Genomic DNA, 27,164 nt, shown 5'->3' on the forward strand with positions numbered 1-27,164 from the left:
TTGATATTGGTTTTTGTAGACCCATTCCCAGCAACGTCAACCTGCAGAAAGAAAAAGGCCAGTTTCTATGACCTTGACGCTCGAAGGTCACGGAGATCATTACGTAAAACGTGTCATGCAGTGGTGTAGAGGTTGGGTGAGAATGACACGTGTTGCTTCATTATCTAAAAGGTGCAATAGCCGCAAGTGTAAGCTATTTGGTATTCATTTTGATATTGGTTATTGTAGACCCATCCCCGGCAAAGTCACCTGCAGCAGGAAAGGCCAGTTTGCATTTCAATCGAAGGTCATGGATATCAATACGTAAAAGGTGTCAGGCATTGGTGTAGAGGTTGGGTGAGAACGGGACGTTTTGCTTCATTATCAAGAAGGTAAAATAACTATTAGGCTTAAGAGGAGGGGTGAGAAAAAATTGTATAAAAAGGCGAGAGAAAAGTTGACAGGGATCAGTGGAGTGAGCATCTCCGACACGGCAACAACTCCATATTTCGTGGTAATATCAGTTCGCAATCACGGGTAAATAATCTGTATTTCTACGTGGAATTCTGTATCACTTTCCATGTATGTCCGTTATTGTTGAATATTTAATATTGTCTAGTTAACTATGCCGTCGTGCCGCTATTGGTTGTTGTATCGTTGATGGCTGGGTCGACCACTGGTGTACCAATGTCTCCTGGATAAGGCGGATACCAAACCGCAACGCCGCCGCCGCCTTACTACACAACAACATACGCAACGACCAGTTACTACACCGAGGTTGCACAGTTGGGTTTACAGTTAAACCACCAAGGATTCAGATTATTACACCACAACTTGTGCTGCTCCCCGAGCTACACTACCAAAGCGCGGAGTACTACACCGAGGCTCCTAAGTACTACACCACCGAGGCACCTACTGAAACTACGCAACTACGTATGCTGCCCCAACCTATGACACCGAGGCTCCAGCTTATTACACCACTAAAGCTGTCGAATACTACACTGGAGCGCCCAAGTACGATAGAAGTCAGTCAAGTGAGCTTCTCCGACACGCAACACGGCAGCCTCGAAGTTTCGAATAATCTTCGTTTCAAACAGTGGAACGACAAAGAGTGAGGGTGAGCTCTTTATTATTGTAATTTTTTTGAACATGTACTAATGACTTGTTTTCCTTCCTTGTCTGTTTTTCGGACGAATTTACTGCAATCCCGTCTAATTGAATAGCAAAGATAACGGTGGCGTAGCATTCGTACGTGTACACCGCGTCGTTAAACTTGACATTGTCGGTCGGAAAGCCGAACTTGACGATGGCCGTGCCATAAGCCTACGACAAGTGCCTTATTGCCACAGGTAAACATTTTATGTCAAACGAAATTCATCTTTAAAAGTCTCAATGATTACTCCTTTATGGAATGTTGAACAACTTTGATAATCTTCCTGCTTGATAGTATCGGAGAGTCTACTTAAACTGCTAGCAATTTATTTCTGTGGTTACGAATCACTCTAAAAATGGCCTTTATTTTCTTGTTAGGTGGTAACAAAAATCTTAGAGCGGTGCCCTCAAAGATGTCAACGAGCACGTAATGCTGTTCCGCAACATCGATGGCGGTAACATAGGCCACCTAAATATTTGAGCCAATCGACTTCCGAGAAGGTGAAAGCGCAAGGTGTCAATGTGTTGTCCAAAGCTAATGTTGAGGGTGCAATTTTGGAAGACTACAAGGTCGCATTGACCTTAAACGATGGTCAAAAGGTAAACAGTTATTTCAGTACATGTTTTAGCGATGTTAATTAAAATCTAGAATTCATTTCAGCAGATTTAAACTGGCCATAACGTCGCTGTTGTCGATTGAGACGCAAACTTCACGGATTTGGCTGTCGTTTCTGGTTCGGAAATAGATTTCAATTTTGGTGGTTATCGAGTCAATACCGAGCTTGAAGCACGATCGAACGTCTGGTTGGTAAGAATTCTTGAACATTTCATTTCATATAAATTGTAATACTTGTGACTGAAACTTAACCAACATTGACTGCTCTGATGTTGTTGTTAGATAGTATATGAAGTTCTTGTTAAATTAGATTCTAATTATTGGGTATGGACTTTATTTTTTATTAGGCTGGAGATGTTACGTCTTTTTGTGATATCAAATTGGGTCGTCGTCGTACGGAACATCATCACTTTGCTGTTGTATCAGGGCGATTGCTGGAGAGAACAATGCTGGCAACGAAACATGGATGAACAACTGCAGTGCACTGTCACCAAGTTCATTCTTCGTCGTATTATCAGTACGCAATCGGGTAAATATTCTGTTTCATGGAGTTTGCATTAATTATTTGTTTTTATCTGTTAATGTACCATATTGAATATTAATGTTCAAATCAATTACCGCCTATTTGATTGTAGTGTCGTGCTGTTGCCGTTTGTCGTATCGTTGAAGGTTGGGTCGATCACTGGTGTACTCGTGGCTCCTGGGTATGGCGGATACCAAAGCACCACGCCGCCGCCTTGCTACGCAACGACAACATTCTCACCAACCGGTTACTACACTGAGGACCACAATTACTACACCACCAAGGCTCCAGAGTATTACACCGCAGCCAATGCTGCCCCGAGCTAAATCACCAAAGTTCCTGAGTACTACACCGAGGCTCCCAAGTACTACACCACTAAGTCACCGGAGTACTACACGTATGTTGCCCCAGCTTATACACCGAGGCTCCCAAGTATTACTCAGTTCCTAGCTACTACACCGAGGCTCCAACTACTTATTACACCACCAAAGCGGTTGAATATACAACGAGCCGACCAAGTACTACACCACCAAGGCTCCAGAGTATTACACCACAACTCATGCTTCCCCGAGCCACTACACCGAAGCCCCGAAGTATTACTCTGCCTCAAGCTACACAGACTTACTACACAGCGGCTGCTGCTCCTTCGTACTACGTTGAACCGGAATACTACACCGAGGCTTCAGTTAACTACACCACAACCTACGGTACACCTAGCTACTACACCGAGGCACCTAAGTACTACGCTACCAAGGCACCAGTATTATACCACTACTCACGCTGCTCCGACCAGCTACACTGAAGCTCCAACATATTCTAGTGTTTGGACAAAGGAGTTGTATATAGTGTTTGGTTTCTCATAGAAGTTTATTTGAAGGGTCTGGAGTTGATCAGTCACTTGCCCATAACTTATGTAAAACTTCAAAGTTGTAAAAAATATACAAGTCTTGAACTAAACATTTTTTTATTATAAGTTATGAGACACAGCAACAGAAACATTAAAAGGAATTGCTTTATTGTCCCACCTCCACCCACAATTCCACCACATTTTACAATCACATACGTACATACACTTAAGTTAACCCGTTGGCTGCCACGCCATACAACCCGTAGGTTGTCCTCTACTACTCTACGCGCCACGTCTGAAGGATCCATGGCCAAGGTGGGACTTGCCATTGCTGACAAGTCCGGGCTGAGCTGACACGGTGACAGGAGAATCCATCACCGTATCGACAAGGGGGAAGTCCCTATGGTGCATTGCCTAACAGGCTTGCCTTGCGGCAAATTTTGGGCTTGGCGACACTCCGACCTCGCGGCATGAAATCCACGAGGCCGGCCAGCGCGGCCCGTGCAAAGGAGCTAGGGGAGAACAAAGGCGTGGCAGACAACGGGTTAACTAACACAAACGAACACATATTACCAACAACAAATGATGATCCGCGCTGACACTTTGGAGATACCGGCGACGTTATGGTGTCCATCTTCTCGAAATTTCCTCTGCATTACCTGAATAAAGAGACAACAATTCTTATTTACTGACATGTCAATGAAAGTTACATAATACAGAAAGAAACAATAATCAGGTTTTTTAGCTCAAAGATTTGAATATGCAATTTTTTAAAGTTTAAATCAAGCTTGCAATGTTGAGAACTGTTAACAGAACAAAGCTCACTTGCTAGTCTTTAAAAAAAATTCCGGAAGTAAACCGGAAGTAGCCACAGCGCCTCAACCATTGAGCTGTCGTCAAATTAAATCACATATTCGTGATCCCCATGAAATTTGGGGTCGATTAGGTGTGATTTAAACGAAATCCAAAATGACGTCGTCTGCTACGGCAGCGTTCGGTCGTGTGTGTAAACAGCTCCCAAGATCTTGCTTGTTTTCGTGAGAAATCCTGACTTTTCGTGCCCCAAAGTGCGCCCACTCGTGCAGTTAAGTGTTCCCCACATTTCGGTCGTGATTTTAGTGCACTCGGGCAAGTTTTATTTTACTGTGTCAATCCATCTGACAGCCCAACGCCCTGGCCCAAGCTCCAACTTTCTGCCGCTAGAGGTCCTTCCTACTGTTTTGCGCCTTACACCTGTTTGCCGTGCAAAACTCTACTCCGCTGCCCAGCGAACTATCTACGGTGCTCCGACTATTCTTGGCCGCTCCCATTACTACACCGAGGCTCTTTCTTCTACTCCAGTGCCCGAGCTAATCCTCTGGTGCTCCGACTTTGATTTTTAGCCTAGCTGCCGCATTTGGTCTAGCTTGGTTTCCACCGCAGCTGGCCATCACCGCATCGCTTCCCACCACCACACCGCACATCTTGGCTGCAACCACTTTTCGGCTACGACAACTTCTCTATCTCCACTCTGTTCGGCACCTCACCGCTGCCCCGGCTGATTCTGCTCCACTGGACTCAACTAATGGGCAGGTTCTAAAATATTGCTTGCTCGTCTTCATCTCCGCATGATCAATCTACGCCACTGCTGATTTTTGTCCGAGCTGACCCAGCCATCCTCTCATTCATTCATCTGCATTTTTTTTATTCTGATCTCTGCTCCACGCTACGGCCCGAGTTTTCAACTTTCTCCACCAGGTGGCCTCCATCCAGCACTCCAACAACGCCACCAGATGGCAGCTGCCACTGGGGCATGCAAGAATGACACTTGGCATCGAGGAATAAAGCCACTTTAACTAACGGAGTCTCTCGACGCTCCCTACATCATCATCATCATTATTATCATCATATTTTATTCCTCCGGCAAGCTAAATTTTAAGAATTTTACTATCTACTGATCATCTGGGCGCCAGCCGTCTCTCCGTTTACAGCTCTCTTCGACCACACCGATTCTACTACACCGACTCAACTACACCGATTCTACTACACCGACTCTACCTCACCGACTCTACTACACCGACTCTACTACACCAACTCTTCAAAGATGGAAAAGGCTTGCGGGAACGAGGCATGCACCAACACTTTCTTCAGCTCCAACAACAGAAAGAAATTCTGCTCGGCCGCCTGCTACCCGTCAGTCATCGCTACTGCAGCTGCCAAGCGTCTGGGCCGAGGCCAGAAATCAGTCGTTCCAGCTCCAGCCGTTAGCCTACCAGCTGCCCCACCTATCTACACTGAGTCTCCTTCCAGCTCTCCAGCTGCCAGAAGCCTCGACACATCTTGGGCTCCTTCTCCGTCCGGCCGTCCTGCTACCACTCCTGGCCGCTCATCGACGAATGCCGTGACTTTCATCCGCTGTCGCAACACAGCCTGCTGTAACTACTTTTCTCGAACCTCGCGTAGCCGCCAGTACTGTTCGCTTCCATGCCGGCCATCTAGTTCTACCAGGCAATCGGCAGCTGCGCCGGCCATCTCACCAACTTGGACAGACGCTTCGGCTCCTAGCACCACTCCGCTCTCACCTGCTCCTGCTCAGTTGGTGGCTGTTGAGACCCCGGATGGAAATCTTGCTTCAGGAGCCAGTGATGACTCCTGGTTCCCACCACCGGAACGTCGCTCGCCGACCACGCTGGCCGAGGGCCGTCAGCATAGGAGGGGAAACATCAACAACCATGGCGTCACCAACAACTCGCCTCCAACATCATCAGCCGTTGCTCCTTCTTTGCTCCCGGTCTCACAAGCCGCCACTCTCGCTCTTCCAGCCAACCACAACCTCACCAGCGTTGAGAGTGAACACTCTGATGACCCATCTCCTCTTTTAACAACACAACGGGCTCTCGACGCAACCGGTTGGGCTGCCTATCCAGTGGAGCCTCCGACCTCAACACAAGTTTCTGACACCAACCTATCGGTGGACGCTTCACTCCGCTGCAATCAACCACCTCGGAGTGCTGGAACCGTGATCACTATGCCACTTGATAGCGAAACGGAATCGGACGGGAGCGATGACGATGCGGAGGAGGCCGTCGATTCCACCTTATCTCCAGCTGAGGCTTTCTTTAACCTTTGGGCTCCGGTTTTCTTACGCTGCTCCAACCGTGAGGATGTGGATCTGGCGACAGAAAGCTGCGCTGCCGACTGGCATCGACTCACTAAAAAGTCGGACGATCTTACTGCCAGCAGAAAGCAAGTGGTTCAGGAGCGATCACGGAACAGCCCTGTAGCTCACAGAAGACAGCAGTCAAGACAACAACAGCGGATTAAAAAAAAAGACAACACCAAGAAGAAGGAAGAGGCCGGCCGAATCCAAGCCCTTTTCAAGCGATTCCCGAAACGAGCTGTGCGGAAGGTGCTGGGCGAGACCTCCCAGGCCTACACCGGCACTGTTGAGGCTGCCACTGACTTCTTGAAGGGTGCATATGAACAGCCCCGCCCGTCCGAGGCAGCAGTACTTGAAGCGAGGCGGGTGTACGATGGATGCAGCTGGTCTAATCCATCTGAGGAAGAGCTCGAACATCTTGCCAGCCCACCAGCAAGATCCGAGATTGCCAGGAAACTCAAAAGAGCCTCAAACACGGCCCCAGGAGCGGACGGAGTCGAGTACAAGGACATCTCCCGTCTGGATCCGGAATGTCGCCTGCTGGAGGTCCTTTATGCCGCAGTATGGCGCCTTGGTGTACCGAAGTGCTGGAAATCGGCCCGAACCATCCCGATCTACAAGAAAGGGTCGACTGAAGACTACAGCAACTTCCGACCCATCTCACTCCTCTCAACGCTGTACAAGCTCTTCTCCGGATGCATTGCCTCCCGGATCACCACAGTGGCCAGCGGCAACGAGTGGCTTTCACCGGAGCAGAAAGGTTTCCTCCCGGGGGTGCACGGAATACAGGAGCACACAATGCTGCTCGAGAGTGCCATCGAGGAGGCCAAGTCCCAGAAAAGAAACTTAACAATCTGCTGGCTGGACTTGGCCAATGCTTTTGGATCACTTCCTCATGACTACCTCAACCAACTCTTCTGCAGTCTTCCAGTCCCTCCGGCCCTAAGGAGCATCCTGACCGACATCTACCAACATAACGAGTTCCATTTCGTTGTCGGCAAGGAGCTGGTGATGGTGAGACCGACATCCGGAGTCCGCCAAGGCGATGGGCTTAGCTCCATAATTTTTAATCTTGCAGCGGAGCCTCTAGTCCGCCGGGCCAAGGCGAACTCCCATGGGTTTCAGCTCTTCAATACTCGCCTGAAATCCACTTCCTATGCTGACGACATCTCTGCGGCCGACTCCGACACTACCAGCCTCCAATCGACTATCGATGGAATGAATTCGACAGCCTCAATTCTTGGTCTCCGCTTCAATGCCAAGAAGTGCTCTTCTCTCACCATCACCAACGGTAGAGCCAGCACGTCCACGAAGCTCTCCATCAACGGTGTCCAGATTCGGGCGCTGGATGTAGGGGAGTATGAAAATTATCTTGGCGTCCCTATGGGAACTAAGCTCACCTTCAGACCAGCCACAGACCTCCGTGAGAAGCTAGTCAAGATTGCGGATTCCTTGCTGGCTCCTTGGCAGAAGCTGGAGGTATTTCGTGCGCACCTCCTGCCGTCTCTCTCGCATCACCTAGCGACCGGCCGCGTACAGAGGGGCTTCCTTGACGAGCTGGACACTCGATGTGCGGAATTCCTCCGCCAAGTGGCATACGTGCCACACACAGCCCACACTGCTTTCTTGTTTGCTGACCGGAGGGCTGGGGGGCTTGGCGCCTCTCAGCTTAAAAAAGACGCTGATGTGTGGACGATTGCCAGGGCCGTTCAGCTGTTGGACAGCAAAGATCAAGTTGTCCGTCTCGTTGCCAGAGCCCAACTTGAGAAAACCGTCTCCAGGGGTATTGACCAAGCCACGGATGTGCCGCTCCCCCTCTCCGATTTCCTGTCTGGCTCAACACAGGGTGGCCTGTACGACACTCGGTTCTACGGGTGCGGTCCGAACACATGGACTCGAACGCGAAAAGCAGCCAGGCGTCTTCACGCAAGGATCGACGTATCCAGCGATAGTTCCCTTTCAAAAGTGATCGCTGATGACGTCTCCTGCCTGTCGAGCAAGGCTGTCCGCGGATTGAGGACGGTGATCAGGGGCCGATGGACAACCGAGCTCTCCAACGCCTCAAACCAGGGAAGAGTGGCAAGGGGTCTCCTTTTGGACTCGTCGAGCGACATCGCCAGGCTCACATCATCACGCACCAAACTCAACTTCGAAGAATGGAAGCTGATCCATCGCAGCCGACTATCCATCCTACCTCTTTTCGGCACACCTGGAATTTCGGCTCCTGACAAGAAGTGCCGAAGGTGCAGGACGGACGCCGAGACCACGTCACATGTGACCAGCCATTGCCGGGTCAACCTTCCGGAAATCGGACGGCGACATGACGCAATTCTGCTGGAACTGGCCAAAATCATCTGCAGGGCCGGTCACACGATTCGTGTCAACCAGGTGTTCCCGGACACTACCCTCCGCCCAGATATCGTCATCACCTCCGCAACACCGCAGCTCATCATCGACGTGACGATACCTTTTGATGCTCCGGAATCCCTACAAGCTGGATTCGACCGGAAAGTGGCCAAATATGGTCACCTTGGACCGACGCTTCCGGTGGTGATCGGCGCGTTGGGCTCCTGGATGCCGTCCAACAACGCGGTGGCCAACTCCCTCAACATACAGCCTAATGCGTGGCGCCGTTTCAGGCGGAAGAGTCGACTTGCAGCCATTCAAGGGTCAATGAGAGTGGTATCGAACCACCTTCACGCAGCTGACGGGGATGAAGGCCTACTGGGGCCCGCAAAAGGATAGCTCCAGTACTCAAACTGTATGAACTTAATGAAATCGTGTCGTGTAAGTGTAATCGAAGTGGATATGTGACATGTGCTGTAATTGCGTATTGTAGTTACTCCATCTCTCCATTTTTTCACTCTCCATGTTTTAATTCTCTTAAATGTATTATCATATCGTTCACATTTTATCGATAGATCGTTGTCATGATCACATGAAAATAAATTCTATGCATCAGGAAAATTTTCAAAACCGGAAGTACGAAAACGTAAAAAACAGAACATGAACTTTATCACAAATTTTACGAGGATCACGAATATGTGGTTCTTTTGTGCGTCAGATCAATATTTACTAAACTACTGACAGAAATGAGAAAACCGGAAGTAGAAAAAAAAACACATTTTTAAAAATCTACCAAATGAGCTTTGTTGGGGGATTAGTTATCGTTAGTTATAACTAAATATTTCAACAAAATAACTGCCAATAAATGTTTAAAAAGATGTGCAAAGTAACTGAAACTGACTGTTTTGACAGCTGCAAATTTTCAAAAAGCCATCTAGCGTTAGAAAAAAGAAACGTCGAAGAAAAACTTTGTTTGCGCGCAAGGTGGGCCTGATTTTTGAATTATTACACAGACACAGAGTTAACGCAACTAGATTATTAGTAGATAATCTACGAAAGTAAGTCAATTGTCGGTTACCTGGGCATAATCCCGTGGTGAGTAACTGCAGGTGTGTAACAGCAAAGGGTAGCGACCACTGAAGTGTTCCAACTCGTCGGTGAAGTAATAAGACAAGTTGTAGCAGCAAAAGCAGTGAAGCTAGATGAGCGTACGTCGGGAAGATAAGGATGGAGCAGAACGTTGCTGGATGTCCCTCTTCCTTCATGGACAAAGGTCAGCATTGGCTTAAGGATCTATTATGAGCTCTGTAAAAAAAATGTATTGCATAAATGAATTGAAAATATAACAGTTAATAAAGCATTTCAATCTTTACCTATACTAACAAGCACACTGAAGTTTTCATGATAAAAAACCGCAAAATGGAAATCACAGCAACCAACAGCCTTACTCTTCAGGTTGAGGTAAATTTCCTGATGCTAAAGAAAGTGTCATTATGAAGTATTCAGTAGCGTGGTGATAGGTTATATTGATGCTTACCTTTATCATATGTGAATGGTGATGAATTTAGTAAGGCATTTGATGTGGTGTGGTTGGTGTGGTAGCGGAATGGGGAAATACCTTGTCTCCGCACATTTGTATTCCACGATATGTGAGCTTCACAGATGAGTTTTAAGGCTTTTGACAACATGATGGGTCTATTGGAGGGAAAGTGACTGAGCGCTGAGTCAACTTTTTGGAATGACTGACAGTATGCATCTAAAATTTGAAGAAATAAGTTGGTACAGTATCAAAATAAGGAAATTAGGTAAAGATAAACCTATATTGATACGAAGTTCCATTTGGTATATGAAATCACCGGAATATAAATATTAATTAGCATCCAATTGTTTCGCCCATTTTGCCTCCTTTCGCGATGTAAAAACAACAAGGGCGACACTGGCGACATCTAGTAATGAGTTTTGAATCCTAAGTTGGTTGCAATATTGGGCACTTTGTAAAAACTTTGTAGCAGGCGACAAAATGGCGATACCCTTAAAAGTTAAAACACTGATTGGAAACCACATGTTGAAAACGTATTGTTGGATTGGATAATACGGCGTACTTTTATTTCTTGACATTTTTATTCGTAATGATGGTAATTGCTCTTAGGATTCTTGGATGTGACTGTGTTAATCATTTGTGTGTGAATTTAGGTATTTATCTGGTAACAGCCTATAATTTCTACATGGCAATTTCATCTGATCATGTGGCCTAAGCAGCTGAACATTCTGCAAAATGTCGTCTCTTTTTCCTGTACCAGCTTCATGTTTGTCAGAAACACTTCAGAACAATTCGGGTAAATATAATGTAAAACTTTCTGACTGTGAGACTACAGATTTAGTTCTCTTCAACTAGTTCTCTTCAACCTATTTCAGTTGTGGAGATTTAACCTTTGAAAAGCTTGCCAACTGTACATTCCTTTGCAAAATTTATTCTGAAGGATTCTGTAGTTTAACTTAACTTCGATCAAAATGTTTTTTTCATTTGAGAAATTGTTGCTTGATAGTAATTGAGTTTTTTTTTTGTTTTTTTAAAATAGGATTAACACCCCTGTTATCTGGTAACAGCCTATAATTTCTACATGGCAATTTCATCTGATCATGTGGCCTGAGCAGCTGAACATTTTGCCAAAATGTCTCTTTTTCCTGTACCAGCTTCACGTTTGTCAGAAACACTTCAGAACAATTCAGGTAAATATAATGTTCAACTTTCTAACTGTGAGACTACAGATTTAGTTAGTGCCTATCTCTTCAACCTATTTCAATTGTGGAAATTGAACCTTTGAAAAGCTTGCCAACTGTACATTCCTTTGCAACATTTATTCTGAAGGATTTTGTAGTTCAACTTAACTTTGTTCAAATTGTTTTGTCATTTGAGAATTGTTCCTTGAAAGTAATTGAGTTGTTTGTTTTGTTTTTTAAATAGGATTAACACCCTGGTGGAGTTTGAGCTTCTTTGTTGCTACCCAACTTACACATGGATTTGACGTAGCCAGCTGAGGGCTTTAATTCTTGTAAATAACATAAAGTGACATTTATTCGTCTTTTAATTGACAGCATTTCCATTGATGCTGAAGATGATTTAATTCATTTCATTTTGGTTATAGGTTGATCATGTATGTTCGTGTAGTTGCTGTCCGATACTCCGATGTGGAACGTTGTTGCAGCCTATGCTGGTGAAAGATCTTTCTACATCAAGTTCAATTGTCCGTTCCTTGGTGCTGATGTTGTGTTACCGAAGTTGCATCATATTTTGTTAAATTGTCATCGTGACTATTGCAGTTTACCGTTTATAAGTTCAGAAGCAACAAAAAAAATTTGGGATGTTTATGTCAACAAATAATAAACATGTTTCCGGGATTGGGAAAGGAAAGTAGAGGATGTTGGAGGGGGGAGGGAGGATATTTCAAGTTTGGATAAAAATTCAGTTAATCTATAACCCTACAAATGTTGCCCTACCAATTAATCTCCAAACCCCACAAACATATACCTTCCAATCCTTCAAACCCCATTGTTACACTTACTAACCCTTAAATTTATACCCTTATCCCTATAAACCAATGTTAAACCTTAACCATGTAATATCCGTAATAAATAAAAATAAATATATTGCATGAACTAAAGTTATTATTTTCTTTTTAAAATGTTCAAAAAATTCAATAAACAGAGCATCCGGTTCAAGACTGTTTACTACTGCACGAGCTTAAACGCAACCCGCCACCACCGCTGCGGCAATGAGACAAAAAGCGATGGTTTAGTTCTACGGAAATCTGCGTCAGTCAAGTTACAAATTTTTCAAACTCAACAACTTCTGTCGAATTTCGCATCTTAATTTACTGGTGCAAATAATAGCGATCCTATGTGTTTGGTAGTTATGAAGATGGTTGTTTAAAAAACAAACAATGATGGTGAGTTTTTTTGGCTACTCAAAACACCCCATTGTTTGTTTTTTAAACAACCATTTTCTTAACTACCAAACACATGGAATCGCGATTTGCACTAATAGACTAGATGCAAAATTCTACACGAGTTCTTGAATTAGAAAATTTGTAACTTGACTGACGGAGATTTGCGCAAATAATAAACCATGGCTTTTTGTTTCATTGGGCAGTGGGTTGCTTTGTTTAACTCGCACATGCTGTTATAGGATATGTCTACGGCCCCCAGAGATATTTATCTGGACCGAGAAGAAGAGAGAAGTACGAGGCAAGTTTTTCCGGGGAGATGTAGTCATACTAGGTTTCCGGGTTAGACTCATGACCCTCCAACAGATTTCATCGAATCATGCGCCTTGCAAGTCCCCGTTCGACCAAACATCTCCCTTCCTCCTGGTTGTCACAGCGAGTGAGTGACCACCGGTGGGCGTTGGTTAGTGGTTATTTAGGGAAACGGGGCCACTGAAGAAGGGAGCCCAGATATGCACTTGTAATTTATGAACATTTATATGATATATCGATCTTGAATTTCAGTAACGTCTTCATAGTTTCACCACTGGATCAAGTCTAAGGAACGGCGACGAACGAATCAACTGAAATGAAAACGGAGATATTAACCTAGACAATAATTAAATGAGACTGTACATCAAGCATTACCTCAACGGCGGTACAGGTAGCAAGAGACGACATATCGACAAAATGCAAAGAAATTATCAGTCTTGAATTACAAGACTCTTCTGTCAGTTTTCACCAATGGATGAAGTCCATGATAAGTAGCAAAGGAGTTACCCTGTAAGCAGAATAAACATTGGATGACAATAATTTTGAATAAGATTGTATCGACAGAAAGCAATACCTCAAATCGAGAAGGAAGTAAAGAGGGAGATTTAATGGTAGCAGCCAACTGGTTACCAAATAAGGGACCTTGTTAAATGTATAGTTTTTGTCCTTTCTCTTCAAAGGACATGACTTTTCAGAAATTCTGTCATGCAGATTTAGAAACCTGTAGTTTAGAACCTGTAAATAAAAAAAGAAAAATAAGTCACCTTGTTTCTAATTTGTGTTAATGATCAATGTGCTTGACGTCTATGATCTTAAAGAATAATTAAAGAATTACTAGTATAAACTCAAACTCGTCTCTAAAACATGGTGGGCGTATGGGCAGATGAGTCCTTTAATTACTAAAAAAAAAACTTAAACATTATACTTTCAAACATCACCCAAAATTATCTTTCAGTAACTCTGATAATTGTCTTTAGAAAAGTGCAAAATAAGAAGCTGGTGCAACTGACAGCTGAGAAATGAACTAAGGCCATGTTATAGACATCTACCGTCAAAAGAAGATATGTTTTTTTTCAAATGAAAGCGTCCCTGCTCTAGCTCATCAACACCCAACAACAAAAATAAGACAAAAAAAACGAAACTCACAACATCATTGACCTTTGGTCATTTGAGAGCAGGGAGTAGGAGTCAGTGATGGGTGAGTTGGCCCACCAGGCCGTCGGTTGGGTAGTCGAATTATGCTGTCCTCGTAGCTGAAGCAGGCACAACTCCCCCGTGTCTTTGGGCACGCATGTGAGAAGTATTGCTGAATGACATCACGTCAGTCAGTTGTCACTGATTTGTCGTAAGTTACCACCAATGGATTCAGTCCATGGAATAGCGGCACAGGTTAACCTGAAACGATAATGGAGGTGACTTTAGATTTTGAAATTGCATGTAAGATTGTAACAAAAAGAAATAACTTTTATGATTTAACGCCACGGAATAGGACAGCAACAAACGACATTTCACCTGGGCTCCGCCATTCGGAATGCCAGAAAAGAGGAAAGGGCGACGTTGCCACATTTTAGATAAAGAGAAAAATAGAGTTAAGTGGTTTTTTTCTTAAACAAATTAAATCCACTGAATTCGTGAATGAAAAAAAAAATAAAAATTCTTATCTGGAAATAGTTATTGAATGGCTTGTCATGTATGTTTGTACTTCAGTACTTCACGATCCTGTCGCACAGCGCTGCTTTTATTATTGTTTGAATTTTGTCGTCTGCTTAATTGCACAATGATTGATTGGGTTAATAATGGTCTTTTTCTTTTTTCTGTAATTAGCAATTTGAATTAAATGGCAAATATTGTCAAGACAGAAAGTGGTATCGATCTATTGCAAAGGCTCTCTGTCAGGCCTAAACTCATAGGATTACAAACTGAAGTCTTTGGCGAAAATGGACCCCAACCAGGTGACGTGATAGAGATCTCTGAAAAGAATACAAACCTCAAAACTGTTTTGTTGACTCAATGGATCATAAGGTGTATTCTTCCATCAATATGGAAAGGAATAAAAATTGGTGGACTAGAAGTGGGAGTGGTTTTCCTCTCTACTGATCATCACTTTTCACTTCTAAACTTAGTCACTGTGCTTGAAAGGACATTGAAAAGAAATCTTCGTCAGTACCATGAATTATTACCTGCTTCTGGGATTTCCATAGTTGAAGAAATTGTCAAGGATTCCCTCAAAAGACTTTCTGTGTATGAAAGTTTTAATAAGACTGAGCTACTCTTTAATTTCTGTTCTACAAAAACCTACATTCTCTCCCACCCTAAGTCTTCGGTTGTGATGCTTGACAGGTAATATTTTTAGCATGAAACATTAGGGGGTATCATTAATTATACCTTTTAATAGTCTATCAGCATTCTACTGGGAAGACCGACTGTCAGCTTCTACAATGCAAAGCCTTGACAAATATTGCCAATCTCTTCTACTCTGCCTTATTGAAAAATTGAAGCAAACCAACATTACCATTATATACACTGTCCAGCAATTCCTTAGGGAATCTCATGAAAGAGAGAGTGCTGAAGATCAGTTATTAATATACTCCCTATCTCTAGAAAATGAATCCCAAACTATGATTCACATCGAAGACAGAAGAAATGCCAAAAAATTTTCAAAAAAAATTGAAATTCTGAAAGGAGATTTGTTAATTAAATAAATATATTTTAAATTGATAAACCACTGTTTGCGCACGTTATTATACCGATTGTATTCCGCACAACGAGACAAGAAAGCGATGTAAAACAAGTATTCAATATCGACTGAATTTCTATATACCTAGATCCAATTTATAGAACCATAGAAAAAAATTTGAATAATTATCATTTACAAGAATCACATTAAAACATGAGGCACATTCTTCCAATGTTTAAAGGCTCTCCGAAATGTAAAAGTACGTAAAAAAAAAATTAATTGCCGGCATGATTAGCCTGTTCCAATAAGCCTCTAGCCTGCAAAACAGAAAAGAAATGTTTACATGTTTTTACATAATTAAGTCGATAAACGTTTACCTGACTGAGAATGTTGTGGGTTTTGCCCAATTCTTTGTTTAAAGCTCGATCAACCTTTTCCTTGCGCACATTGGCGGCTTGAAGTTTTTCCAACGTAGCGGCCAACGTTTGTTTAGCTTTGATATATTTATTTTCCCATCTGTTACAGTTGACACAACTGGAAGAGTTCAAAACATCAGGCGAAAGGCCATCCTTATGAAGTACCGCTTCTTTTTGCTTAGGACTCACTACGGAATAATGGTTTAAATGTACGATTGCCGCTAATATCGTTGATTAAATAAAGAGTAATTACCTTTATTAGTAGCCCACGAATTAAAGCCATGAGCATCTTTATGCTCCACAGCTGAATGTTCTAGACTGGAGAACCGCCCCGGATCGGAATCAATTCCCAAATCAGGTGAAAGATGAAGTGCCGAAGGTCTTGAAGCATTCGCACTGGTGTTGGACTCATTATTCTTTCCAGCCTGCCAAAGTAAAATACTTTTAATTACCACATCATTCAACAAGGCAACGTAAACTCGTTCTACCTGGATGACGAGATTAGGGGCTTGATCTTCTGAAACTGCTTGATCCGACACGTAATCCGACATTTGGCTAGCCTGACGTTGAATTCCTTGACTACTACGCCGACGTGATGTCGACTGGAGAGCAGCATGGAGGATTGGAGAATTTTGCGACAATTCAGCGTTAGCAGCTTGTTCTCTAAACATCTCCAACTCCTTTTGTAGCCTACTTCGATCTTCCCTGACCGATTCCAAATCCTCTTTCAACACACGGACTTGCTGTTCCAACAAGGACATGGATTGTATCAAACGCTCCTGCTGCGATTTCAGCTCACTCTCCACTTGACGCATAGTTTTCTGTCCATCATTGTAAGACGTCTCCCACAATTGAGCTTTCATCAGAGCAGTGCGGAGCTCAGTTTCACGGGCGTCTAGTGCGCTGCGGAGCTCAGCGGCTTGGCGATCCTTGGCGGCGGTGGTCGACATCCATTGCGATTGCGCTTCAATCCAGCGAGCTTCCAGCAGCTCCACTTCACGGTTTTTGTCGCCAAGTCTCTCCTGCACCTCTTTGAGCTGCAATTGAATTTCACACTCCCGGTAGTACTTTTCCCTGACTTTGAATTCAAGTTGCGTATTCAAATCCTTGGCTTCACGCAATCGCGATTCTCTCCGTTTAATGACTTCCTTCATCTTCAGAAGACGATTTTTCAGCGCATCAATGATGTATTGCGCTGTAGTCAGGTCACCAGCACCAGCCAGATCATCGATGGAATTACGCCTTTCACTGGCATTGATCGATTCCTCCTTATCTTGCGAATCTTCTAACAGAACGGACTCGTCTTTGGAAAATTGGATGTCATAGGTGGAACGCAGACAGTTGACCAATTCTGCTAATTGCAAGCGAAGTTTACTGTTTTCCTGCTCCAGCGATCGTAGTCGGTTACCGGTGCGCTTGACTTCGCAGGGATCAGACCTCGAGCGTCTCGCTAATGAGAAGATATCAAATCAAATTAGTTGCATTAGATTATCAAATTATCATGTGTTACCTGTCCGCTTGGAAGAATCACTACTATCGACCGTAGTCAGGAGACCGGCGTTGGAATGTGCGATGGGTTTCTTGTTCGAAAGGAGGGCGGCGATCGAATTGATTTCGATTTGATGCTGAACAGGTAAGCCAATACGGGCGAATGAAACAGTTCGATCTGGTTCCGACCAAGCCTCAGATTCCGACATCCCGACGTCACGAGGTTGCAACGGCGCCTTCTGAGGACTTATGCTTTCTTTTGCCGAAAAGTTAATCGAATCTGTTGGTTCCGGAGGGAAAAGTTCTCCAGAGAAAGCTGTCGGCTGCGTTTTACCTCTCGTCATTGCCACCGGAGATAAGAACGTGGCACCAGACTGCCCTGGGCGATGATAAGGCGTGCTGCTGATGAGCAAGTTTTTGTTTTGAGGTTGCGTAGCTAACGAAAGTCGATCTGTCTGCATGGATTTATTATTAGCCACAGTGTTGTTGGTAATTTTCATTCGAGCAATTTCTTCATCGCGCTGCTTGACCTGGTCTTCCAACTCCTTGACCGTTTCACGCAATTGATCCACCAACATCTTGCGAGACGGTTCGTTGGCTGCCGAGAGTTCCAGCTGAACTTGGCAACCGATTTCTTCCGTGTCTAAGCAAGGCGGAGGTAGACTGTCGACAGACTTTTCTCGACTCATTTTCAGCTGCTGTTCGTTGCTATGAGAGCTCCAATTGCTGCTCGTAGTCGAGAGGGAACTGCTCGAATGTTGTTGCTGGTCGTCGGGATCGACGCCAATCATCAGCGATTGCGAAAGAGTTCGAGACAATTCTCTGCTTTGCAGGATGGAATGCTGCAACGCTTGTCGACGTTTACTGGCAGCCGACCAATTGCTCAGATTGAGCAGCTCTTGTTGGCTCATCGACAAAATCTCTTCCAAAAAGTCAGCCATCTCTTCAAGACGCGTACGTAACAAATCACAGGCATTGGTTGAATCTGCCAAACGTTGTCGTAACGCAGTCAACTCCTTTTTGTAGCTTCTCACTTCATGATCACCTGCCCGCATAGACCCGTTGAAACTCGTTTCTGCTTGTTTCTTCCAACTGCGAATCTCCGCCTTGAGACGCTGCAGTTCCTTATCCATACGCTCAGCCTTTTCTTGCGATTCTTCATAGCGTAATTTCCATGACGCGGCTTCTGTCGGTTCGCCATTGCCATTTTGATAGGCCAACAGCTGGTTTTTTAGACTTTGTACAGTCTCGGTAAGATCCTGGCGCTCACGGACGTAGGCTGCCAACTGGGCAGCGAGGGCAGTAGGTTGTTGTTGTTGTTGTTGTTCTGTCGAATCCAAGGAATGTCGAGATCTCAGTTCTGATCGATGGCTTGAAGGAATAGCTGCTCGAGAATTCATCTCTTGCTGAAGATCCATCATCTGGCGCTTCAGGGTGGCAATCTGCGTCTCAGCTTCCGCAACAGCTTGCTCCTTCTGGCCTACTTCTAGCCGTAACGAAGCCAGTTGATCGGCATCGAGCTGTAGACGAGCTTTTTGTTGTTCGGCGGCAATCAAAAGTTTCTTCTTCTCCTCCAATTCGGCCCATAAACGCTCATTCTCTTCTTCAGCCATAGCTTTGATGTTGTCTTCTTTACCGGACACCTCCGTCTCCCATTTAGTCTTGTTGAATAGCTCTTGCGCTTCTTTGAGTTCGGCCGTCAAATCCTTGACGCGTTTATCTTTTTTGCGGCCTTCAACCTTCAAATGTTCCAGTTCTTTTTCTTTCTTTTGGAGCTCTGACACGAAACCTTGGAGCGTACGGCCAGCTTTTGATAGGCTTTTTTCCAACTCGACAACCTTTTTCTTCTTGTCGTTGAGGGATCCTTCCAGTTCAGCTATTTGCTTTTGTTTCTCGTCCAAAGTAATCTGAATTTCGACAAGAATTTTGTTTTGCTGTTCCAGTTGATGTTGTTTCTCTTCAATTATCTTGTCTTTTTCGACAGCCGGATGACGGATTTTGCTTTCTCTAGTCTGGTTGTCCAGCAGGGAAGTTAAATTAGCTATCTTCAAGTCTTTTTCAACTCGATTGTTCTCCATTTGAGTGATGTCGTTCTCGAGAGCCTGGACTCGTTGCTGGAACTCTTTCAATTGACCCTAAAAATATGTCAAGGCAATCAAGGCAATTAATTGACAAAATCACAAAAATAGATGTATAATGGAATTACCTGCGACTGACTAACTTCGCTGCTCAACTTGTCCATTTCTTCCACACGGGCAGTGGCCTCACTGACGAGCTGATCCACTTTTGCTTGCAGCTCATCCATCTCCTTCTTGCTGTGATGATCAGAGTAGTTGCAGGTTGGCTGATTCGGATTCAATAGAAAGGAGCCAAAGGCTTGGGCATACAAGTCGTTGGATTCATCCGGCATGAGACTCATACGTCCATTGACGCGAGCTTCTTCAGCTTCAGCCAATTCCTAAATATTTCAGGAAATTTAAGCATTTAACATGAGAAGGTATTTTTAGTGACTATTTACCTTTTGAAGATGCTGCAGTTGCTGCTGTAGAGATCGTTGTTCCGCCTGATGAGAAGCTAGGGAAGCGCGCTGTTGATTCTCGAGCTCTTCGATAGCGCCCGAAGCTTGAGCCAATAACTGGCATTTCTCAGCAAGAGACTTTTTCAATGTCTCGTTTTCAACTTTCAATTCAATATTGTTCTTGATAATATCGGCCGCATCGGTCCTACCCAAAGCTTTGCCCACTCTTTCCTCCAACAGGAAAACGCGAAGTTTCAAGTTGAAATTCTCGTGCTGCAGCTGCTGCAATTGCTCTTCGTATTCTTTGACACAGCGACCTCGTAACGGAGATGACTTGCCAGAGGATTGTCTATTGGCCTCTGTACAAAAACAACAAAGAACGCGATGAAGAATTTTTCAAAATTAAATTCGTGTTGAAACTAGAAGCTACAACTTACGAGGCGTCGGGGGAGCACCTTGTGTCTGTTCCAGAGATACTTGCAATTGCGAAGGATCGATGCTAAAAGAAACAGCGAAAAAACCAAATGAATACTAAAAGTCTTGAGCAAAGAAAAAACAAACACGCAGTTGTTGTGGTTCTCTCTCTCGAGACAAGATAAATAAATCTAACGTAACCTGGCTCCGATTCAAACGCCCTAGTCTGTTTCCATTTTTGCAATTTACGGTCTACGCGAGAGAATGCTGTGCGTGTCGCACGAAACGCATGACGATCGCAAAGAAAAGGCAGAGAAGCTATACTTAGAGTTCATTATCGCCCAAGCTATCTTTATTTGTTTTTTGGTGGGCTGCGCCGGACAACACGTCAGAGTAGACGATGAGAAATACATTTTTGAAGTGAGACTTCAAACCGGTCCGCAACGAAACGCATATATAATATCGTGATGTGGCAAAAATCAGGTGTCAAAGAAGATGTGGGCTGCCAAAAATGCCACGGGAATCAAGTGTATCGTGTCGTTTGATGAGTGAGGAATGATAGCGACATTCCCGCTGGTCGGGATGACGAACTTTGACGGCTGTGGAAAAGAGTTGCACCATCCTCATGCTTGGAAGCATGTGAAGAAGAGAGATGGTGGGTCCCACCAAACTATAAAAATACCCTCGAGTATACTAGTGGACTGGGAGCAGGAAGAGAAGGCCACATGGTGTGTAGTATAGGGTGCCAAAGAGAAAGAAAGAGAGGACCTTGCGAGAGTTTTAAATTGGGAAGGTTTGGGGCGTCTTGTTCCAGAAATGTCACCTACTACTACTACTACTAGTCCCCCAGACCGTTTTCTCTTCTTTTTTGTCGGCCTCTCCCACTTCCGACAGGCTTGGCAGTCCCATACATTTTTTAAAAGAAAGAGCTGCACACATCATCTCACGGGAAAATATTTAGGCCAGCACACACATATTAAAGCACAGCTAGGCCGCTATCGATCTGCTACTTGTGCAGAAAACGAGTGACGTCAAGCTGAACTGCGCACGAACAATACAAAAACAATCAAACCGCAAAAATAGTTATTTTTCAATTCACCTAAACGGCGGCGTGTTTTGATGACTCAACAAGCGTCGATTCGGACTTTTCAACGGACCAAGCCGGAATGAAGCCATCAGTTAGTAATTTTCAGTTAACTTGCTCTCAACTGTCACGTGGTCAAGACGAATTTATCCATTTCACGAAAGAAATACCGAGCGACACAATGGCAAAGACTCGCACTTTTCAACCGATATAAAAGAAGAAGACAACTGTTTATCGTGCGATCTACACTCGATGGTGGCAGCAAATGTTCTTCGCGTTTCGACGTCTTGTTTCTGCAGCAGATGTCTTTCATCTTGCACTCTCCCCTCTCTCATCTCTCGGTTTACAACTTCCCAGAGGCCGCATCTGCGTCGACGCCGCCAAGAGAATGCGCGCGGATGTGGGGAGGAGGGGCTAGCGGAAGAGAGGCAAAATAAGAGAAACCAGCAGTAGTAGTATCGGTATGTGTGAGACTCGGGGTTGGGTGGGGAGGAAGGCCAGCATGAGACCCGACTGTTACAGCTGCTTAAAGACTATTGAACATAGGCCAGCCAGGCTTATCTCTCGTTCCCCCCCAAATACGTAATCGGCCGAAACGTTCAAGCTCAACATTGGTCCTACAACAGGGCATCACTCAACTACTCTTAATCTAACTTCCCACACATCACTAATGGTCTCATCTAACAATCTAAGAGTGGACCACCCCAAAACAACCCCAAACACAGAATTAACTGGGTGTGAAATTCTAAATTCTTTAACAAAGCCTTTTATCATTTCGCTTTTTTTTAAGGTGAAAATTGTTCAAAACACAACAGCAGACTCCTTTCAAAAAATCAAGTAGTAGCATCCATAAATAGAAAACAAACATGGCTGGAAGACTCACCTTACACTAAGATTGTCCATTCTGTCTGGACGAGTCTCCTGTAACAATAAAACAAGATGTGAATTACTAAGTCGTTTTATACAAAGTTAATCAAAAAAGTTAAGCATAAATGTCAACTTGAATGTTACATCCCATTTTAAAACCATAAAACCTAGAATAAGTCAAGACAAGGAAATCTGATTCGATAAATATTATTCATTTTGTTTTTCTGTGTAAATTATATAAGGAATGTCTGTACAGCATATGAATTCAAATGCTTACAATAAATAAAAGAATAAAAAATTGATAGAATAAAAGATTGATGTGGATTGAATTAGCCAAAAGAATTTGAGACACTGGAAACTGAGTATTACCTGATTTATTATAGAAAAAATTAACACTGATAGAAATGTAACTTGTTTTAAAACAACGGCAATGATAGATTATGTAATATTTATTTCAGAGTAATAAAATCAAAGGTATTTAAAGTTGTAAGAGCTAAACCGTTGTGTCGTTTGTGAAAATTGGTCTGTCTCAACAGATGATTTCTCATCCTTCATTTTCAAAATTGAATTTGCTCTGTTGCCGGTTCGGTAATATTGGGTGTTGGTGAAATGGGTTGAAATTGTATGAACGATTTGTATTTATTTTTTTAAACATAAATTTGTAATAAATATTTATTTTAACATTAGAATTCTATGAATCCACATTGTTAAATTGTTTTTTAAAATTAATTAGATTTTGAGCGTTTTCAAAACTGACGCCGAAGACAAGGCCATCTACAGACGTCTGCAAAATTGACGAAGACGTAAACTCGGGTAGGCTTGTTTTTAAAAATAGAAGTTGTTCGTTTCACCCTTTTCTACAACTTTATCACGAAATGGACGAGGAAGTAACTGCTCGTGAGTAACTAGATTTTCTTTTCTAGTTAAATTAAACCATTTGTTAAATAACATGTTTGAAACCTACACAGCATTCTGGATCTCATTTTTCGTCGAAGCTGGAATACCTCCAGCGGCTGCAGCAAACTACGCCATAATATTCACAGAAAATCGTATTCAAAAACACATGCTGCTCGATTTAACCAAGGAATACCTCAAAGATATGGGAATCACTGTCTTAGGGGATGTAATTGCCATTCTCAAGCATTCCAAACGTTACCATGAGAAGGTATTTGTTTACGTGTAGAAACATTGAAGGGGAGGAAAGTTTACCAACAATTTTTTACCTAGGTTGCAAGAGAGAAAGTTCTTGCTATTGACAAAGAGACTTCAGTAATGAAAGGTAATGATATAGTTATAATTGTATGTCCTGTTTCATAAAGAAATAATGTTTATTTTGTTTCCCTCAGCAACAAAGCATTTGAATGAAATGCTGCTAAAAGATGATATACCCAAATCGGTAGTTAATAATGTTAAAATATCAGGTAATAATATCCTTTAAGGTCAGCTCTGAACTTTTTAATCATGGTTTTATTTCCTTGACAGTTCCGAAAATCAATACAGTGACAAGGCCTTCTCCTCCTAAAAAATTAAAAACCACCAAACCTGAAGTCTTAAAGGATACAGAAGAAATTGAATGGGTAGAGGAGGTAGAAGAGTTTGAGGAACTTAAGAGGAAAGTCATCCCTCCCAAATTGCCTACTAAAAAAGCTGCACCAGTTGTGAATCCAACTAAAGTGGTCAAAAAGACTTCAGTCTTTGACCGCCTAGGAGAGAGCAACGTGACAAGCACCACTCCTGAAATTCAAGACTCTCCTACTAATGCCACTGCCGCCTCCAAGGTAATTAATCGCAATATTAAATCCGTATCTAGCATTCAAATCATGAAACATTATATTTAAATAGATACAACCGAGTTCAGTTTTTCGCCGATTGGGTGGTATTCAAGAGAAGAAAGAATCTCCAATGGACGTCAAAGCCGTCACAAGAACGCTGATCAGTACTTTACCAGGCAAAACGGTTAAGAAAGTCGCGACGAAACCAAGCAAAGCGTCAGGTAATTGTCTTAGGTTTTTTCTGTCAATGAGTATAATAATAAATTAGTGATATTATCGTAGATTCGAGTAAGTCTTTCCTCAGAATGGACATCGAAAATTCAGCTATTAAACAGAGTGCAAGAGAGCGACTTGGGCTTGACAGGCCAAGCAGCTCCAAGATAAGTGTCGTTTCTACAAAGGTGGCTCCAAAAAATCCCATAAGAACTATAGTCTCACCCAAGGTTTTTATTTTTATTCTTAATTTAAATTATGTGTTAAGTCATCCACAATTTTTTTTTAACAGGAGATCCAACAAAAACGGCTTGTCAGGCCACCTCAATCATCATCGTCATCAATAAAACATCAGTCAAGTGGAGTGAAACAACGTTTAGGATCTGTTGCTGTTATTAAAAGCAGCTCATCGACGACGTCTTCTAGCGTTTTCAATCGACTTGGCGTTAATAAGAAATGAAATCGATTGTGATTTTTTACTTTTCTTCTTAATCATAAACAGTTAAGACTATTGATAATACACTCATCTTCACATTCTATTTTTTAAGCTACATAATTATTGAGTAAAAAGCATTTATTGAGTTACATGAATATAAAAATTTGTGATTGGAAGTTGCTTATAGCGGATACAAAGGCAAGCAGTTTTGAACGTATGGTTTTCGGATTTAATGAAATCAGGGATCAATACCTTTACAAGTTGTTTCAGTTGATGTGAAATCCTCAGATATTTTTTCAGACCCTTCTGCCAAATCTGCGGACACCAATTCGTCAGGTTGGGGGAGTTTTCGATTATTTACATCATTCGCCTTCAGGATGGGAAGTGTGTTACCGGCAAGCTCTTCTATAGTTCCGGAGGGAACAGTAGAGTCTTCTGGAGAATCCTCAACTGATTCTTGCGCACGTTGTTCAACAGGTTGCACTTGCGAATATGTTCGCTTTATTGTAACAGATTGTTCTTCATAGACGTACTGATGCCTGGGATCACCCATAGCCACATTTAGTGCTGGATGACTTACTATTCGGTGATGTTCAGGCGCCAATCTTGGAACCTGTTGCACATTATGAGAACCTGTTATAGACTGCTGCACACTTTTAGTAGCTTCTGTAGGCCGTAAAGGCAATGGGGCTGAGGGGGCCAATTTGACAAATGGAAGACGGATTTCATAATTAAAACACATTAGAAGAATCATGAGAATTATGAGAAGAACGACTACTAAAACTGGGATTTTGTACAGCCATCCTGTTGACGCTGAAAATAGTAAAAACTCGGATTAAAATAGAGACACAATTACGAAGAGTTTGAATTTTACTTACTAAGAAGTCCATCGAAAAAGCTCCCAATTTTAGTTCCGATGTATTCCAAAGGTTGAAATACTCCAATCACAAGCATGTCAATCAGCGCGACAAACGGATTTACTTCATAGCTGGGGTCGGTCATCAAAACTCGGTAATATTCTTCACACGGATCAGGATTTCTCAAAACATTTTTACTTATATATAGCCTCATTGTATCCCACGCTGTTAATTTTTCCAGATTACATTCTACAGGAATATCGACATTTTTTGACAAGTCTGAATGTCGTTTAGCAGAAACCACCTGTGAAGGTTTAACATCATAAATAAATGGTTTGAAATAGATTATTGAATAAATGGTTGAAGTACCTGCTGCATGTAGTGCCAGTGCCAGAACCAACATACGGTGAAGAACGGCAGAAACGATCGAGATAAGATATATGAATACGAATAGCCCTTAAACGTCAGCCACAACACAAACCAAAGGCTAAAGACAAACATAACCATAATCCAATCCTACAATAACATTTGTCATTAATCAAAGATGAAAGTATTTTAACACATCTCATAACTGAGTACCTTAGGCTGGAGTAAATCACTGCTGAAAATGCTTTTAATAGAAAAAAGATCTGGTGAATCTTGTTTTTCTTCATTTAGTATTAGAAGATTGGTAAGAATTTCATCCAAATCAGCCAAGTGTTTGAGCTGGATACCTTCTCCTTCCTTTATGATTTCATTTAGAATAAACTGTGTTCTTTTACTTACAACTGCTAGCAGAGGTACATACAGAACATCATTGTCTTCCATAAGCTTATCCTGTTCAATGTTCAAAATTTAAGAAAAGTATTGATATTAAAGAGCAATAAGATTGCAACAAACCTTTATTTGTAGTGTTACTGTTAAAGTTTTAACAAATCGTCCAAGAAAAGGTAACTCAATCAATGTTGTGTTTTTTGAACAGTTAACTGCTTCCTGGCCCTCTTGGTTTAATTGTGTGGAATTTTCAGAACCTACAACCAAAGCTGGAAGTTCAGTTTCTTCTTGGGAATCCAAGTTTTGGTCACTTGGTTTACACACCATGGCAGTACATTCATCACAATGTGTTCTTGATTCAGCTGTTTCCTTTGAAGTGGCTTTGATTTTGGGTCTATCGTAATTGAGCATATCATGAGGATCAACATAATTAGATCGATCAATGTTGGTAAACTCAAATTCCGGATATGTATCGTCATCTTCGAAATCACAACAGACTAATAAAAACAACTGGACAGTCACGAAAACTGATATTGTTATTCGAAAAACATGCATTTTTTTTTTCTTTCAAGATTGGGTGCACTGGTCACGTGTCTTCTGCAACACATCAGCTAGGTCCAATTTGTCGGTTACTTTTTCTGCACCCCTTCGCACCACTTTCTTGATAAAGAGTATACTGATACTTGTTAATCCAAGTGCTATTTGCGTGTACATTCAAACGATCACATCGGAAAACGCGCATTTTGAAGCAAGAAGACTTGCATTTTTATTTCGTCTGCTATCGTGTCAGGTCTCGAAATGTAACACCTAG

At 42.8% G+C, this 27,164-nt stretch overlaps 5 protein-coding genes and 4 long non-coding RNA genes across 16 annotated transcripts in view; 5 read left to right on the forward strand and 4 right to left on the reverse strand.

Annotated features, from left to right (window-relative positions):
- LOC124192942 overlaps window positions 1-27,164 on the forward strand; it is a 100,607-nt gene that overhangs the window by 19,836 nt on the left and 53,607 nt on the right. The gene's annotated exons all lie outside the window — the stretch shown is intronic.
- Window positions 115-3,227, forward strand: LOC124192948. Of its 6 annotated transcripts, none has more exons than XR_006873932.1 (8): window positions 115-171; window positions 229-371; window positions 425-1,096; window positions 1,203-1,328; window positions 1,510-1,731; window positions 1,796-1,939; window positions 2,095-2,276; window positions 2,383-3,227. It is a non-coding gene; the product is annotated as an uncharacterized LOC124192948 (long non-coding RNA). The 6 variants fall into 6 exon arrangements; XR_006873930.1 differs by having other exon boundaries at window positions 437-1,096; window positions 1,781-1,939; XR_006873931.1 differs by having other exon boundaries at window positions 437-1,096; window positions 1,793-1,939.
- LOC124192953 lies at window positions 9,855-10,528 on the reverse strand. 2 transcript variants are annotated; one of them, XR_006873943.1, is made up of 4 exons: window positions 10,420-10,528; window positions 10,140-10,358; window positions 9,976-10,072; window positions 9,855-9,907 (listed from the first exon to the last, which is right to left on the reverse strand). It is a non-coding gene; the product is annotated as an uncharacterized LOC124192953 (long non-coding RNA). The 2 variants fall into 2 exon arrangements; XR_006873944.1 differs by having other exon boundaries at window positions 9,976-10,078.
- Window positions 10,616-12,264, forward strand: LOC124192949. Its single transcript, XR_006873935.1, has 5 exons — window positions 10,616-10,737; window positions 10,796-10,938; window positions 11,182-11,332; window positions 11,568-11,655; window positions 11,749-12,264. It is a non-coding gene; the product is annotated as an uncharacterized LOC124192949 (long non-coding RNA).
- On the reverse strand, window positions 13,313-14,409 carry LOC124192952. Its single transcript, XR_006873942.1, has 4 exons — window positions 14,322-14,409; window positions 14,005-14,253; window positions 13,433-13,593; window positions 13,313-13,366 (listed from the first exon to the last, which is right to left on the reverse strand). It is a non-coding gene; the product is annotated as an uncharacterized LOC124192952 (long non-coding RNA).
- On the forward strand, window positions 14,607-15,571 carry LOC124192941 (DNA repair protein XRCC2-like). The gene is made up of 2 exons (XM_046586532.1): window positions 14,607-15,198; window positions 15,254-15,571. The coding sequence occupies exons 1-2, from the start codon at window positions 14,696-14,698 to the stop codon at window positions 15,558-15,560; spliced, it is 810 nt and encodes a 269-aa protein (XP_046442488.1). The 5' UTR covers window positions 14,607-14,695; the 3' UTR covers window positions 15,561-15,571.
- LOC124192926 (centrosomin-like) lies at window positions 15,593-22,870 on the reverse strand. Of its 2 annotated transcripts, XM_046586507.1 has the most exons (10): window positions 22,692-22,870; window positions 22,339-22,376; window positions 20,395-20,456; window positions 19,958-20,316; window positions 19,646-19,897; window positions 17,462-19,574; window positions 16,440-17,401; window positions 16,205-16,376; window positions 15,913-16,139; window positions 15,593-15,852 (listed from the first exon to the last, which is right to left on the reverse strand). In XM_046586507.1, exons 2-10 carry the CDS (start codon window positions 22,356-22,358, stop codon window positions 15,811-15,813), a joined length of 4,209 nt encoding a protein of 1,402 aa, XP_046442463.1. In that variant the 5' UTR covers window positions 22,359-22,376; window positions 22,692-22,870; the 3' UTR covers window positions 15,593-15,810. The 2 variants fall into 2 exon arrangements, with proteins under 2 accessions (XP_046442463.1, XP_046442462.1); XM_046586506.1 differs by lacking the exons at window positions 22,339-22,376; window positions 22,692-22,870 and adding an exon at window positions 21,471-22,197.
- LOC124192940 (uncharacterized protein C19orf47-like) lies at window positions 23,069-24,846 on the forward strand. The gene is made up of 8 exons (XM_046586531.1): window positions 23,069-23,219; window positions 23,291-23,487; window positions 23,550-23,601; window positions 23,669-23,743; window positions 23,805-24,100; window positions 24,165-24,315; window positions 24,377-24,537; window positions 24,600-24,846. The coding sequence occupies exons 1-8, from the start codon at window positions 23,198-23,200 to the stop codon at window positions 24,765-24,767; spliced, it is 1,122 nt and encodes a 373-aa protein (XP_046442487.1). The 5' UTR covers window positions 23,069-23,197; the 3' UTR covers window positions 24,768-24,846.
- LOC124192935 (chloride channel CLIC-like protein 1) lies at window positions 24,826-27,153 on the reverse strand. The gene is made up of 5 exons (XM_046586525.1): window positions 26,480-27,153; window positions 26,180-26,416; window positions 25,970-26,116; window positions 25,622-25,904; window positions 24,826-25,556 (listed from the first exon to the last, which is right to left on the reverse strand). Exons 1-5 carry the CDS (start codon window positions 26,906-26,908, stop codon window positions 24,982-24,984), a joined length of 1,671 nt encoding a protein of 556 aa, XP_046442481.1. The 5' UTR covers window positions 26,909-27,153; the 3' UTR covers window positions 24,826-24,981.

Source organism: Daphnia pulex, chromosome 4 (genome assembly GCF_021134715.1).
Source record: "Daphnia pulex isolate KAP4 chromosome 4, ASM2113471v1".
In the NCBI taxonomy this organism is placed as follows: Eukaryota; Metazoa; Arthropoda; class Branchiopoda; order Diplostraca; family Daphniidae; genus Daphnia; species Daphnia pulex.